This window comes from Alligator sinensis, unplaced genomic scaffold (assembly GCF_000455745.1).
Source record: "Alligator sinensis unplaced genomic scaffold, ASM45574v1 scaffold908_1, whole genome shotgun sequence".
In the NCBI taxonomy this organism is placed as follows: domain Eukaryota; kingdom Metazoa; phylum Chordata; order Crocodylia; family Alligatoridae; genus Alligator; species Alligator sinensis.
In genome coordinates this window covers 249,068-265,792 of record NW_005842775.1, presented here as the reverse complement: position 1 = coordinate 265,792, position 16,725 = coordinate 249,068, and the positions used below count along the sequence as shown (strand labels likewise).

The window sequence follows — 16,725 nt, the reverse complement described above, 5'->3', positions numbered from 1 at the left end:
CACCCCCATTCCCTAACTCACCTTGGACAGTGCTGGGGGCAGCAAGAGCACCAAAGAGATACTCTGGCCAAAACCAGAGCGTCTCTTCTGGAGGACTGAGTTCCATGTTAGTGCCAGGCATGGTCTGGGACCATGCCTTGCTCTGCTGTTCTCCGGAGTGTTTTTTTTAACCCCTGGAAGGTCTAATTTTGTCCCTGCGCTGCAAATTTGCAGCACAAGGAACATTTTTTCATTCCCAAATGCACCTTTTGACCCATCTCAAAGGGGTTTGAGACAGGGCAAGAGGCATATGTGTGCTCATATGGACGCGCCCTAAAGGTCAGCATGACCCTGAGACAGTTCAAACAGTTTCATAGTCAACATTAGTGATCTCACTAGCCAAAAGTTCTGTTATAGGTTTCCAAGCAATTATTTACTGAACAGTTGAAGCCACTTCTGAAAAAGATATACAGTAGGACTTTACATTGAGTTCTGAATGTCAATGCTCTCAAGGTTGATGCCTGCATTTTTTATTCAGTCCTAACTCAGGTTAATTTTCAGCTGAAATTAACATTAAAATAAAATGTTCTTGGATATAGTATAAATTCCTAGAAAACAGATTAAATGAATATAGGTAAGTAGATGAATTGGTTGGCTAGGTTGGAAAGATGAATGATTTGGTTGGGGTTACTAGATGAAGTAGACAAACTTTCCATTTGTAGTTTTACAGAGAACTGGGCATTGGACACTTTGCATATATGGACCTATGACTGTCTGAAAGGGGAGTTTTCTCTAACACAGACCTAAAGAATCTGTATTGGAGAACAGGGCAATTCCATATTTAGAGGGAAGGAAGAAGCACTTCAGTTCAGAGGGATATTTTTAAGTGTAATTTTTTGAAGCTCCACAGGGTCCTGGAATGATTCCATCATTCCAGAAGCATCTGAGATAGTGGACAGAGTATATGCGAGTAGGTTAAAATATATAATAAATTAATTTTATCATGTGGATCTGCAATTATCACATTGATATGAAGTGTGCTCTGTAATATTTTCAAAACAAGCTTCTAAAAACTAATGTTGTAGCCATGATGGTCCAGAAATTACATGAGAGGCAAGAACTGTTTTGGGTGATTTATTGTATTGGACCAACTATGTAGTTGGGCTAAAGTTAGATAAGTGTTCCAATGCAAAATACTGTTTGTCAAGTCTCCTGCTTCTTTGAAAACTAATGAATGAATGAATGAATGAATGAATGAATGAAATAATTATACTACACGATACCTCATATTCTTCTGTTTCCTTTAAGTCAGGGAAGAGGTCAATATCTACAAAACAAACAGATGTATTAAATTATACAACATTTTAATGCACAGATTTATTGATTTTGAAAGGAATAATTTCATTTTCAAAAGGTATAAATTTTGTAATTACAATAGACCAAAACTTTATACTCCATAGAAATTTCTAATGGAGCTAAATTCCAATAAGCCCGTTAGTCTTAGGTCTAGGAATTTAGGGAATGCTATTCTGAGAAGCTACTAAGCTGCAAAAAAGTAACAAAAAAGGGAGCAGCAATCAGAAAGCATGCATTTAGTTTCAGCATTTTCTGACTGGCCCAGGATGGATGCTACAGCACATCTTGGCTGCATGTTGGCAAGAGACTGAGGATTAAATGATGTACCTGGGGCTAGCAGACAGACGAGGGAAAAAGGACACACACTACCAGCTGAGAAGTGCTTTGGTTCTCTAGTGCCATTGAAATTATACATATATTACTCTATAGTTGGTAGGCCAACATGAATATACCTGCTGAAGGAAAGGCTATAGACAGTCAGGTATTAGTGCTACATCAGATGGGACTGAACAATTCCATGCCATCTTTTCTTGGCACAATATATGCAAATGAAAAAAGGATGAACAAAATGCGTCTGTGTTGCAAGGTCATATGTGTAAGGTAGTATACAGCATAACCCACATCACTGTGGAGAAGGTAACTCATCTTGATGCACTTATGGGGGAAAAGTAAGACTGCCAGCTCATGTATCTCTTGTGCTCAGGACTGGATACTAGATTTGGAATCACTTTACAGCTAATAGCTTGGTAGTTAAGAATATTCAACTGGGAGCTGGAAGTCTCATCTTCAAACCCTTCCTCTGCCTCATTTGGAACAAGGACTTGAACCCAGGTCTTTCATATCCTAGGAGAATACTTTACCAGGCTAGTGTGTTCTAGGATGACTCTTTCTCATCCTGTTGAAGCTGCTCTGCTGTGTAGAAGTTATTAAATAAATGTTGATGCAACCATTTGAATGTGATACTCTCACACCCCATTGGACTATAGTTACTCTATATTTTTCACTTCCTCTTTTGCTTTTTGACCTTTCCTGACGGTGGTCATTAGATTTTTCAGAGAAATGCACGAGAAACCTTCCAATCATTTGGAAAAATCATTAGGTATCTTCCAAATATCAGGAAATACTTCTTATATTCAATGCCTTATTGAATCTCGCTGAGACTTTTGTCTCAACATCCTATTACAATTATTTCACAGGTTAAGTAACAATACATGCCAGTGGCTAGGTCTGACTGAATTAAGAAGTTCTAGTCTGAAAAAATATTCTAAACATAGTATCCTATTTGTTGTTTCGCACTGATTTCCATATTAAGCTTCTTGAGTATACAAGTATAAAGATTTCCCCTCCCCGCAACTGCTAGCTCTGTAAATTCAGCCTCGGATCTAAGAGTTAATTTGCATTATTTTCAGATTGTATTTAGTAATTTTCCTGAATTATATTAAGGTTGGTATCCCACAATATATGATTGTGTAATATACCTTTTGTTCATTACATTAACAGGCTAAAACAAGCATATTGCTAGATGTATAATGTAAAAATTAAATGAATAATTCTGCATGAAATCATTTTATAATTAGCAACAATTTAATTAAATACTTGACAGATTATATTAACAAAATGTAGAAAAGTTATCTTACCTGTGTCTTTTAGAAGGCTAGAAGGAAAAGATGATGATGTTCCCTGGCTTCTCAATGGTTTACACTTACATTTGAAATAGCAATATGACAATTCTTAATACTGTAAAATTTAATTACTTTTATGAAAAATACATGATTATTTTGCTACCGGAATTAATTTTGATTTGAACACATAAAACTAATGTTTTCTTTCTGATTTCAGGTCTATGTATGTTTCTAGAGTAACTACATTATCTTTTGAATATCTGGAGGAAAAAACAAATATTGTGATTTTACAGTTTCATTTTAATAGTATCTGTATGTTTTTTTCACTATGATGAAAACTGCAAGAGGTGTATGGGTGCTCTGGTTCCACCAAAGTAAAACTACAATTTCTTCCTTGTGTTTTAAATGGGAATTCTCACAATACATATAATTAAAAAGATTCACTAAATCTCTGGGCACTGAAAACCTGTGTTTTTGTTTAGATAACAACAAAACAAATCTACTTGCCAAAACCACTTTAAATACTTCTTTATGCTGGTTTTGCTAATCGTACCTCTAAGTTCAATAGCGTACAATAAAACCTGCTTACTAAAACCCCTTTTACCAAACCCAACAGTAGAAACCATTTTTTCATCATTATGATGCAACAAATTGACAACCCTATTACAGTGAACACCTTTTAATAAACTTTTATCCCGATCGTACAACTGTTTGTTGTAATGTGGTTGTATTGTATGAGTAACATGCTAATTTTCTCAAACATGGGAAAGTCTCTTACATAGTTTAATTAAATATTTATTTTTTCTATAACTACAAATTGGTTATTCAATAACTTACATTTTAAAGTGATGCAGAAATAATAGTACAAAGACTAAAGGAAACTTTTTATAACTAAGATTCTCTTACACTTCTAAGATATGAAAGAGGCACAAATGCAGCTTACAGCATCTAAATTATCAACCTGACCCTATTTTTCCCTGAGCAGCAGCTAAAATTTTACAAAAGGTTTCTTAATTCCTTCTGCACCTACATCTTAAGTGACTAGACTTGGATGAGTGCGTGTGACCAGAAGCAATCCAATATGACACTGAACTCTGCTGATCCAATTGCCTAGCCACCAATGAATCAAGCATGACTGAGAGTATCCTTTGGTCAAAGCTGGCTCACTAAGTATAAAGGATGCAAGGCCAAATGGAGTAGAGATAAGAGGAAGTGTGACTCTAGCCCAGTGAAGAGGGCATTCCTTTTTAAAGGGGATGCCCTAGGTTCTGCCTTCTGCAGCCAGGGTTATTTCTGTTTTTGTTTTTAGCAAATGACAATCTAACCTAAATACATAAACAATCCAGTGAGTGAGCCTAGTGATTATGGCACACAGGTGGGTTAGAGTAGGGACTTGGTTTCAGTCCCTACTGCTAGATTTGCTTATGCATTTTCCTTAAGAAGTAATTGGATTCAATGGACGCCTCCCTTCTGGAGCAGTACCTATGCAACTGAGCTACAGGGACAACTACCTCTTGAGTGTTTTTTTTCTGGCCCCAAAGGCTCTTGTATTATTTTCCCAACCATGGCCCAGTTTCAAGAGGAAGGGTGGAAAATGGAAACAGAACATGGTTATTAGGGCACTCTCCTGGGAAGTAGGAAATGTAGTTCAATACCTCCGAGTAAGATGAACCTGAAAACGAAGTCTCCTCCTCAGTTGGCAAGTATCTTAACCATAAGGCTATTAGGCAAAAGGCAGACATGACCACGATTTTACATTGAAGTCAATGCTGATGTTTTTCAGTTAGATGTACTGGTAAGATATCTTCTCTGTCAGCTAAATCCCAACAAGGCATATCTACTCTCATTGATTTAGATTGCACTGGATCCCAACACTATCCAAATGCTTAAAACTGCCCATACCTTTGTCCATCCAGAGGACAGAAGACCTAGGCATTAGGCCTGTGCAAAGCAGCTAGTATTTGCTTCAGATTTGGATTCAGCTGATTCGGGGGACAGTGATTCGATTTGGTGATCCGAATCACTGTCCCAAATCAATTTGGGCAAATCTGATTCAGAGATTTGCCTGTCACTGAATCTCCGAATTGGCCCCATCCCCCGCCAGCTCTCTCAGCCCTTTCAATGACTGCCCCACACAGCCCCAGCTCCCGGCTCTTTGAAAAAAAAAGAAAGCCTGGCACTCACCAGCTGCTGCCAGGCAGGGGGGTGATCCCCGCTGCCCCATGCTGTGTGGCAGGGCTCTGTCACAAGCCCCCATCTCCCGCCTGCTCTCCCAGTCCCAGCTCTCAGTTCTTAAAAAATAAGCCCCCACTCACTGGCTGCTGCTAGGCAGGGGGGCAATCCCTACTGCCCCCCGCCATATGGGGGGCTCTGCCATAATCCCCCCAACCCCCACTCTCCCAGCCTCCGCTATGGCTGCCCCGCCCAGCCCCAGCTCCCGGCTCTTAAAAAATAAAAGCCCCAAACTCACCGGCTCCTGCTAGGTAGGGAGGCAATCCCCACTGCCCCCCACTGCCTCTTGCTGCATGGTGGGGGCTCTGCCATGAGCTCCCAGAAGCTCCAAGGCTGTTGCAGCATCCGGTGAGCTGAGGGTTTTTTTTTTTTTTTTTTTTTTTTTTTTTTTTTAAAGAGTCAGGAGCTGCGGGTGGGCGGGGCAGCCATGGTGGGGGCTGGGAGAATGGGCGGGGGTCATGGGGCTGGTGACAGAGCCTCCCATGCAGCATGGGGCAGTGGGGATCGCCCCCAGCCTGGCAGCAGCCGGTGAGTAGTGGCTTTTTTTTAAACAAATGGGAGCTGGGCTGGGCAGGGCTGGGACAGCAGGCGGGGGTCAGGGGGCACTCACAGGGGCTGGGGGAGCAGGTAGAGGATGGGGCCTGGCAAGGGTCAACCCCATGGTCCCCTCCCCACTTCTCCAACCTCCCCTCCACCACCCCTTACTTACCAGCATAGAGTCCGGGTCCAGCTCCCTGTGGGAGCCAGTGGGGACTGCCCGAATCGCTGATGCTTTCTGAATCTTTTCCAGATTGATTTGGAGAGCTTTGAATTGATTTGGACCATTTAATTGGTCTCCTGATTTGATTTGGATTTGGAGATTCAGCCGTTGAATCAGGCCAAATCTGCTCCACATCGAATCAGCACCCGAAGCTTCACACAGCCCTACTAGGCATCATAGATGCAGAATAGGATTGCTTTCTTAAGCCTTGACATAAATCTGAGGTAAGCAGCCATCCAGTCTTAGTTGACTTAGGTGAAAATAAGATCTGGGTCTAAAATATTTTTTAACATTTAAACTTCTAAGTATGTTCTTAAACCAACCTATTCTATAATTTTAGGATATTTTTCACCCAATAAATTATCCTCAGTTGCAGGCCACAATACACAATAAATGATATTGTAAGAATACACGTAAACATGCTTTAAAACCTTTAAATGAACCACTTAGATTTTCCACATTATCAACAGAAACAGCATTATAAGCCACCCTTCCCCTTGGGGAAGCATTTAATATATACTTAATATCAGTTATAAAGAAGTTACAAAGAACTGCTGTCAGTATGAGATGCTGTATAAGGAACAAAAGTTTTAGTACTATATCTTACATTTTTTTATGATAAACTCCAGTTGACATGCTTATATGGAAAAATGAGAGGGTGTGTGTTTAGGTTCACTTCCTGTGTCAGCTGAAGCATATACGCACCAATAAAGTATAGCAGAAGGTTTATTTATTACCATATTATTTATAAAAAATATTATTTTAAAGAGTTAATAAATGTATTTAGATTATCATTCAGGAGACACTTCCAAGAGCAAATAATTGAAATTTCCTTAAAGATGGGTAGGGCAGTTAGCTACACGATTCTCATTAATTTAAAAAAATAGTTGTGTGGTTATATCTTTTAGCTGGTTTTGAAAATTTATCCAATATATTTTTATTTGTATAGATAGAGCACTTCAAGATTCTTTAGTTCTAAACAATATTAAAAAACAAACAGTAAAAAACTATAGGGTAAAATCTTGACTAGTCTCTTAAGGTCTGTATGCACTGCAGCAGCTGTGGTGCATTCCATCCACAATGGCTTGAGCATGCCACATGCATGCCCTGCCCAACCAGGCCCATGGTCTATACAGAGAGGGCATGTCTACACAAGGTGCTGACTGCACAGTAGCTGAATAATATTGCACAGCAGTGCATCACGTCATGGACAGTGTTAATACACTACTGCACAGCATTATTAGGCTATTGTGCAGTAGTGTCACTTAAAAGACATTTGCCAGCACTACTGTGCAGTAACTCCGGTTACTGTGCATTTATTTAGTACTTGGTAATACAAATACTAAATAAATACACAGTAATGATTGTGCAGTAGCATCTCATGTAGACAAGCCCAGAAAGATGCTGGTGAGGCTGTTTTGAGGCTGAACCTGGTCTCAAACCCTCAGTCTCTGGTTTGCATTACAGCAGCCAATGGTAGCTGCCATAGTAGTCTTCTGGGTTTGAAGCTGTCTCTTTAAAGCTTGTGTGTTTTAACCTCTAAACACCCTATATAACAATGTGTTATCTTATGCTTAGATATAATTACTTTCACACAATCCACATAATAAACAGAAACCGAAAGAGCTTATATAGGGGTCCCAGGCATATTGTGCTAACTTCACTGACTTCCTTGGAATTACACAGATTCAGCTTTACATAATCCATAGTTTTACAAAAAGAATGAATATGATGATAAGCAGAACTAAGGTATACTTGAACATACTGAAGACCATGATGGCCTGTTCCTATGATTAAGGCTACGATTGTGTCTGGGTAACTTTTAGTACATTTTTCAGCAGCTCTCCAAGAAGAAAATTAATAGTCATAGGAAAGTTACGGATCATACTTGCTCTGTGCCTACAACAATTAAACTGAATGAAGTCCTATAGTGGGAACACTACTTCCTTGGAATTGCATCAGGAGAGTCATGGATTTTATTTCATATTCGTTGTTGTTTCCATAGCTCCCATGACAAAATTATAGCTTTACTTATGATCAGTCCACATGAAAGGCCCAAGCTGATGGCCACAAAAGTAAAGGTTCTCTGTTGTGGTAGAAAATTACCAATGATTAACTTACAAGCAGAAGAGTTAAATCTGGCTTTGAAATCAACAAGAGAATTGTTAGCATTTTTGATCATCATGATTCAACATTAAGCCGCAAGGGAATTCCACCACCCTGTGTTTTGAAATCAAACTCCAAGTGCTCATATGTAAAAAAAAATCTCAAAATCAATTCAGATACATATTTTAAAATCATATTATCTTTTTAATGTTTTGCTTTACATTTTTATTAAGTATATTGAAATTTGGAAGCAGAAGTATGCTGAAACTATAGATAAAAAATTTCAAAGTGAAATAATTTCAAATATGATCTGAAATAATGTGCAACTGCTTCAGAATTTTTTTAGAACTAAAAAAGAACAATAAAAATTAACTGCAGAGATGGTGTTATTTAAAGTTTAAAATGAATGGAGAATTACATACTCAGTGATAGAAAATGAGTGACAAAAAGTCTCATTAACTAAATTTATGGTTAACACAAATGATTTTGAAATTTAATTTAATAGCATTTGGGTAGTTAAGCATTTCAACTGGTTTGCAGGCAAACTATTTCTCCTAATACATTTTATCAGAAAAAGAATTAGGTTTAAGAGAACACTTACCTGGACCATCTGGAGGTGTATCAACAATGACTTGGTCACTGTATTTTCCAAATAGACCATTAGAGCAAATAGCAACTATCTGAAGAACGTAACTTGTATTGGGCAGCAGATTATTTAGAATAGCTCCCTAAAAGAAAAGTAATGGTTAAGCATATAAATGGGAATTTCCAGCACATTAAAAAAAAGTTAGAACATCTTTTCCTAAAATTGTTGTTTTCTTCCATGAATCAATGAGAAACAGTTCCAGTATATTCTAATATGTGACTTTTACATTTTGGTGAGAAAAACAGGCAAAAAAAACCTTTAAAACTAGATCCTGTTAAATGTCCTAATGGAGAATAACTGGACAGAGCACATTTTTCTATGCTGAATACTAGTTTTAGACTGCTATTTTTTGTTCAGTGTATGGCTCTTCAAAGGGAGTGATTTTTTATATTGGTAAAGCACCATCAAATTACAAATAAATCAATATTCATAGTACTCTCTCTGGTATCATTGTTCAAATTCTGAATCTTTATTATTTGCCTATGTATATTATTCTATACATTACTGATCAATGGGGTAGGCTCTTCACTGTATGGAGAAAGAACCACATGATCAGTAAGACCGGAGCCTGACAGCACAGCACTCTTTAGTTGGTATGACAGAGAAAAAGAACAGAAGTTTAAGGAAGCCATACTACCTCAGTGATGACAGCTCTCTCCCATATAGGTTTTTTTTTTTAAATTTGTCTCTGAGGCTCCATAACCAAAGAGAGAAGTGGAGCTTCTCTGAGCAGCACCCAAACAAATTAATTTTCATTGAATAAGCTCCGTGACATCATTTAATCACCCAGCATAATTCTTTGTGAATGCTTCACTACCTCCACTGTATATGAAACTTGAAGAGGTTAGTTACCAAGTCTTGATATCCATCTGTCAGAAACTCATGCTTAGTCTGGTCTTCTCCATCCAATTGCTGATAAAAGACTGCAAATCTGTCAATCATAGTGTCATACACAACTCGAGGTCGATCCCAGGTAACAAGTAGGCTAGTATAGTTCTTTGGATCAGCTTGGACATTTTCTGGTTCTGAGCTGCAAACTTAAAAAAATAACAATAGCAATAACAACAGCAACAACAGCAGCAATAGCAATAGCATCATTTTAATAAATAACATCACTAATTCCAAGTACTGAAGGGTTCATTCACATCCCACAGAAGTCAGTACAAGTCTTAGAATTGCAGAATCAGGAGAGAAGGCGGGCGGTTGGCCCAGATCAGGTGGGCGGGGCATTGGTAGATTGGCCCCGAGAAGGCTCCCTGTTACAGTGTCATCCATGAACTTGCTGAGGGTGCACTCCATCCCATCTTCCAGAGCATTAATGAAGATACTGAACAAAACTGACCCCAGAACTGACCCCAGGGGCACTCCATGTGATACTGGCTGCCAATTAGACCTTGAACCATTTATCACTACCTGTTAAGCCTGACAATCTAGACAGCTTTCTATCCATCTTACAGTCCATTCATAGAACCCATGCTTCCTTAACTTGTTTGCAAGAACGCTATGGGAGACGGTATCAAAAGCCTTGATAAAATCAAAGTACATCACAATCACTGCTTTCCCCACAGCAACAGAACCAGTCATCTCATCATAGATGGCAATCAGGTTGGTCAAGCATGACCTGCCCTTTGTAAATCCATATTAACACCTGAACCACCTTGTTCTTCTCCAAGTGCTTGGAAATGGATTCCTTGAGGACCTGGTCCATGATTTTTCCAGACTGAGCTGACACTGACTGGTCTGTAGTTCCCTGGATCCTACCTGTTCCCTTTCTTAAAGATGGGCACTATATTTGCCCTTTTCCAATTGTCCCAGACCTCCCCAATTGCCATGACTTGTCAAAGAAAATGGTCAGTGGCTCTGCAATCACATCAGCCAACTGTCTCAGCACCCTTAGATGCATTGCATCTGGCCCCATGGACTTGTACATGTCCAGCTTTTCTAAATAGTCCCTAACCTGTTCTTTTCACCACTGAGAGCTGCTCACCTGCTCCTCAAATCGTGCTGCCTGGTGTAGTGCTCTGGGAGTCTGTGAAGCCCGAGGTAAAAAAGGCATTAAGTAATTCAGTCTTTTCCTCCTCATCTGTCACTAGGTTGCATCCCCCATTCAATAAGGGACCCACACTTTCCCTGACTTTCCTCTTGATCCTGACATAAATGTAGAAACCCTTCTTGTTACCCTTCAAGTCCCTTGCTACCTTCAATGCCAATTGTGCTTTAGTCTTCCTGAACTCATCCCTGTATGCCTGAGCAATATTCTTATACTCCTCCCAAGTTGTTGGTCCAAGTTTCCACTTCTTGTAAGCTTCCTTTGTGTTTCAGCTCACCGAAGAGTTCTGTGCCAACCAAGCTGGTCTCCTGCCATATTTGCTATTCTTCCTGCATATCAGGATGGTTTGTTCCTTTGCCCTCAGTAGGGTTTCTTTAAAATATAACCAGCTCTCCTGGACTCCTTTCCCCATTAGACTGGCCTCCCAGAGGATCCTGCTGATCAGTTCCCTGAAGGAGTGAAAGTCTGCTTTTCTGCAGTTCAGGGTCCATACTCTGCTCTCCTTTTTTCTTTTTGTCAGGATCCTGAACTCAATCACCTAGTGGTAATTGATGCTCAAGTTGCCATCTGCTTCTACATCCCCCACCAATTATTCCGTTTGTGAGCAGCAGGTGAAGAAGAGCATGGCCCCTAGTTAGTCTCTCCAGGAGTTTATACATGTGCTCTGGGAGTGTGTGGGTGTGGGGAGGGGGAATTAAAGTGTGTGGGTGTGGGGAGTGTGTGGGTGTGGGGAGGGGGAATTAAAGTGCCTCCCTCTAATTAAAGCACCTGGAATGTCTTGTGTATCAGTGTCCCTGCACTTCAAAATGGCAGTGGGGAAGCTTTACCTAAAGCTTATCAAATGATCTTTAGCTAAAGTGCCCCTGCTGCCATTTTGAAGTGCGGGGACACTAATACACAAGATGCTGGAGGCTGCTGGAGTGCAGTAATTACTAGGGGTGTGAGAAGGGGGCCTTTTAGATTGGGATTTGGCCCGAATCAGGGACAGTGATTCGATTCATTGATTTGGATCACTATCCCTGATTCGATTAGTCCAAATCCAAATCTGAAAATTCAATGCTGATTCAGAGAATCAGCAATTCGGACATAGACACAGCTTTAAAAGTTTTTTGTACATACCTTGAGGTAGCAGGTGTGGCTTATGATCACTGCGATGCTGGGGTGCAGGTGCCCCTCCCAGACCCAGGAGACACCAGTCACTGAGCTGGGGTAGCATGGGGGGTGGGGGCCCAGCATGTTCCCTGATGGACCCAGAAGCGCTTCTGGTCCACTGCCGGGTCTGCTGCCGAGCATGCTGGGGAGCTCCCTGTGCTTCTGTGGGACGCTCCATGCACCCTAGTACTGCAACACTCACAAGCCCCTGCTACCTCGAGATATGTAGAAAAAACATTTAAAGCTGTGTCTATGCCCATATCTCTGAATCTCTCTGGATCGATTTTGGAGGGTTCCCATTTGATTCAGAGAGATTAAAGGGTCCTCTGATTTGATTGGGATTCAGAGATTCAGCCACCAAATCTGGCCGAATCGCCACTGAATCAAATGAAGGACCAAAGTGTCGCACAGCCCTAGTAATTACCACACTCTAGCAGACTCAGTTAATTGAGTCTGGTCATGTATAGGCGCTCTCCAACACTTGCACCAGGAGTAGTCACCTTATTCATTTTCATGGGAGCTCAGTCTAGCTCTAAAACTAGTAAAGTACTTAGTCTTCCAACTAAGTAAATGTGGCCTAATGTTTCTCTTGAAAAGACAGTTTTCAGCTGCTTATTACTTCATATGACTCTTGCCATTAGGATTGAATTTTTCATTGTTGGGTACCTGCCTTCAGTTTAACAATTTTCTTTAAAATTTTAGTATGTAATGAAAGGCTGTGTTACTCATTCTATTATTTCACTTATTATATCATTTCTATTACCTCATTTCAGCTACCAAATGTTTAAAAAAATTACTCATAGAAAGTTTTCAATTCATGCATAACTAAATGGCTATGAAAAATGCAGATATTTCTTAATTTATTCAAATCTTGTTAAGATTTACCATTTGATACAAGGGATTAAGTTTATATCCCTTACTTAGAGAAACATATAGAAAATGTATATTTAAAGCCACATAGTCTATTTAAATGAAATTCAAGGATATAAGGAAAAATAATCTAAAACACTGTACTTTTTTTGCATATGACACCCCCCAAAATAAGATACATGCTTTGTTTTGGTATGAAAAACCTTCTTTCCCCCACCCCCCCAGAGTCATGGTCAAAAGTTGACTGCATGGGGAGAGTATAATTTTCATCTCACTTGCCCTCCCCTAGCTGGTCAGTTTGAAGGTAATGCCAATTTGGCAACAGCTACAAGAAGACTAAAACTAGCTCTGATACTATAGAGTGGACTCTACCCCTGCTATATGCTGGCCAAAGAGATGGGAGTGAAGCATAGTCCCATTCTAATATATCCATGCTTCCATTCCAATGCAGAAATCAGCCTCTCTGATTAAGTCATACTCCCTAATTTTGGCAGGTAATTTTTGGGGGAAAAGGTACATGTGGTATATGAATAAATAGGGTAAGTGTATAGATCAGTAGTTCTCAGTTTAGAGCAATAGCTCAAAACCTGCTGTAGACCACTATATTACTCTGCCATCAAACTTTTAACTGAAAAAGAGAGAAATGGTTAGGGTGATCCATGGATCAGCTGCTGACCACTTAGCACACCCTGCTCAGCCATGACTGGTTAGTTTTGAGAATCACTGACTTAAAAGGTTAAGAGAGAATCTCTTACAGTTTCTTAAAGATTATAATACAATTCAGAGCATACTTTGATATCAAACTTTTTGAGGACAAACCTGAAGTTTTCACAGGAATGAAAATCTAACTTTGATCTTTTAATTAACTTTGCAAACTGCCTTTTGAACACAAGAGGGCACTCAAAATTATGCACTGTCTTAGAAGATCAAATTTCTACTGTATAATGAATTGTTGGAAAATTACTAAATATTTTATTTACATAAACAAAACAAAGATGATGACTAAAATTGTATTCTTCTGAGTTCACAATACATTGCAGAATGTTGTAAATTATTCTGAAATCTATCTTCGTGTGAGTTCCCATATTTCAGATCTACTGTGATGTGATAATTTCTTTTGAGAGTCTATTACTTTGGTTGTAATATAACACGTGTAATCTTAACCCACTGTTTACTCTCAAATGACTAATTCAATTCCTATTTTCAAATGTTATTATTCAGAAATGGGGACGTATCTGTTTAACTTTATAAGCCTGAAACTTTTCTTTCTTCACTGGGATGTTGTTTGGTGCATCTATTCTTGTTTCTTGTCTGTGGGTTGACCCTTTTGGATAGAGTAGGGTATAAATCTAATAAGTAAATAATAATCACATTAAATTGTCTTTTCAAACCACTTTTAATTCTATTAAATGCATATTGTTGCTATTTCAGTACATGTCCACCAGATGGCAGAAGGATATCAATATGCTTTAACTACACTCATTCTTTTGCTCTGGTCATTGTAAACCACAAGGGAGAAAACGCAACCTCTGAGGTGTTTTTTTAACATGTTTCCTTGTCCCTTGTGTTTTCAAATAACTTTTAAAAAACTGTTTTAAAAAATAAACCTCAGGAGATCATCTAGTCCAACTCCCTGCACAAAGCAGGACCATCCCCAACTAGATCATCACAGCCAAGGTCTTGTTTAGCCAGGTCTTAAAAACCTCCAAGGATGGAGATTCCACCACCTCTCTGGGTAACCTATGCCAGTGTTTTACTACCCTCCTAGTGAGAACATTTGTCTTAATATCTAACCTAAACTTTCCTTGCTGCAACTAGAGATCGTTGCCCCTTGTTCTGTCATCTGCCATCACTAGCTCCATCCTCTTTGGAACCACCCTTCAGGTAGCTGAAGGCTGTGTACAAAGTGAAATAATGTCCCCCAGGGTGGAGACAGTTTTAAGTATAAAGACTCTCTACACTTCCCAGTTTGTAGTAGTGTGAACAGTAAAGGCGTCTTGTTCCAACTCCAAAGATGTGAAGTCACATCGTTAGAATCATTGAAAATTACAGTTGAGAGGGATGTCAAGAAGTCATGTACTCCAACCCCCTGCTCAAAGCACCTCCAACTATATCGTCTCAGCCAAGGCTTGGGTCTTAAAAGTCTCTAAGGATGGAGATTCTACAACATCTCTGGGTAACCTGTTCCCATGCTTCACCATGGTATTAGTGAGAGATTTTTTCCTAATATCTAACCTAAACTTCCCTTGCTGCAACTTGAAACCGTTGCTTCTTGTTTTGTTATCTGCCGCTGCTAAGAACAGTCTAGCTCTATCGCCTGTAGCTACCCTTCTTGTAGTTGAAGGCTGTTATTAAATCCCCTCTCAGTCTTCTCTTCTGGACACTAAATCAGCCCAATCCCCACAGCCTCTTTTCACAAGTCATGGGCCCTAGCCCCCTAATCATTTCCGTTGCCCTGTGCTGGATTCTCTCCAAATTGTTCATGTCCTTTCTGTAGTGGGGGGGCCCATACTTGAATACAGTACTGCAGATGTGGCCTCACCAGTGCTAAATAGAGGGGAATAATCCCTTCCCTTGATCTGCTGGCAACACTGCTACCAATGCAGCCCAGTATGCCATTAGCCTTCTAGGCAACAAGGGCACACTGTTGGTTGGTATTCAGCTTATTCAGTTATTTGACTTTGTGCTTCTCCATCTTTCTGTCCCTTTCCCTTAACATCCATCTCTGGTCTTCTTCTCCCACATTCCTTCTCTTTTCCAATGCTGTCTTACTCACTCTACTACTCTGTTCTTTTGGCTTCTCACTAAAGTTTGTTCAGTAATGGGAAGCCAAGCCAGGAGAGAAGGGGTCAAAATCAATGCCTACACTGGCTCCAGGCTTTTGCTTATTAAGTTTCTGTTTTTTTGAGAATCCTTGTAGACAATCTTTAATGAAGGTAGTTCCCAAATCTGTCAGTAATAAGGAAAAATGCTTATTAAAATTAACATATCTATTGGAAGTCTTTGTGTCTCATATAGCACAGGTATCCACAATTAGGTTATAGAGTGAAGGTATAAGACATTCAAAAGAAGTCATAGGCTTTTCAGTGTTCATTGTAAGTAATTTAGCCTATGTCTCCTACACTTCTGCTTCTTTCAGAGTGTAGGAAACATGGTTTAGTTAGACAAAGTAACTTAGACAAGGACGTGAGCAATGTTGCAGGGCTGTCAATGTATAGAAAGCAATAGGCTGTTTCTGTTTACCTGGATGTGTGGGAAAGAACTAACATACCTTTCTATTTACTTGGGAATATAGAGTCTGTCCATGGTGAGAAGGAGAGGAAGCAATGACAAGAGTTTTGGTAGTCTTAAATGTTATCAGTGGCTAGCTCTTCCTAGGCAGTCTTACAGCAAGTTGCGGCCATAGTATTGTGGCAACTGTATATACCACTGCTAAAGTTTAAATCATTACTTTAAATCTTCTAATGTAGTGTTCAACAATAAGTAGGTCTACTTATGTTCTCTCATGTTGCAGAGCCAGTGACCCCAAGAGCAACAGGTTTGGTAAGAGCAGGAAATCCTACTTAACCTTGTCAAAGAGATCAGATGAATTTGGTCAGAAGTCCAGAGACCTCCATAGATTCATACAGTTTAGATCAGTAGCCTTCAACCTTTTTTTCATTTTCAGACCCCTAAAAAAATTTACATTGCTGTAAAACAGGATGTTGGGAGGAGCAATAAACCTTAGGCTAATTAATTTTTTTTTTTTTTTTAGAAATAGATTTTGATCAGAAAATACAGATTCATCAAAGCAGAAACATGGAACCAGATCCTATTCCACCTATTAAGCATCTAAATGGATTTCTACCTTTATTCTATTCTACCTTTAAGTATCTGAAAAACAATTAACACAAAGTGGATGAGTCTACTGCCTACTCACTGCTTTCTGTGATAGTCTTAGAAAGCACTATAT

The 16,725-nt window shown here is 39.5% G+C and overlaps 1 protein-coding gene across 1 annotated transcript in view; it reads right to left on the bottom strand.

Annotated features, from left to right (window-relative positions):
* PTPRZ1 (protein tyrosine phosphatase, receptor type Z1) overlaps window positions 1-16,725 on the bottom strand; it is a 160,473-nt gene that overhangs the window by 57,333 nt on the left and 86,415 nt on the right. The window contains exons 9-11 of the mRNA XM_014525270.1: window positions 9,554-9,738; window positions 8,657-8,783; window positions 1,263-1,306 (exon numbers count right to left, since the gene is read on the bottom strand). Of these exons, the coding sequence (XP_014380756.1) occupies window positions 1,263-1,306; window positions 8,657-8,783; window positions 9,554-9,738 (356 nt within the window). The remainder of the gene's footprint in view (window positions 1-1,262; window positions 1,307-8,656; window positions 8,784-9,553; window positions 9,739-16,725) is intronic.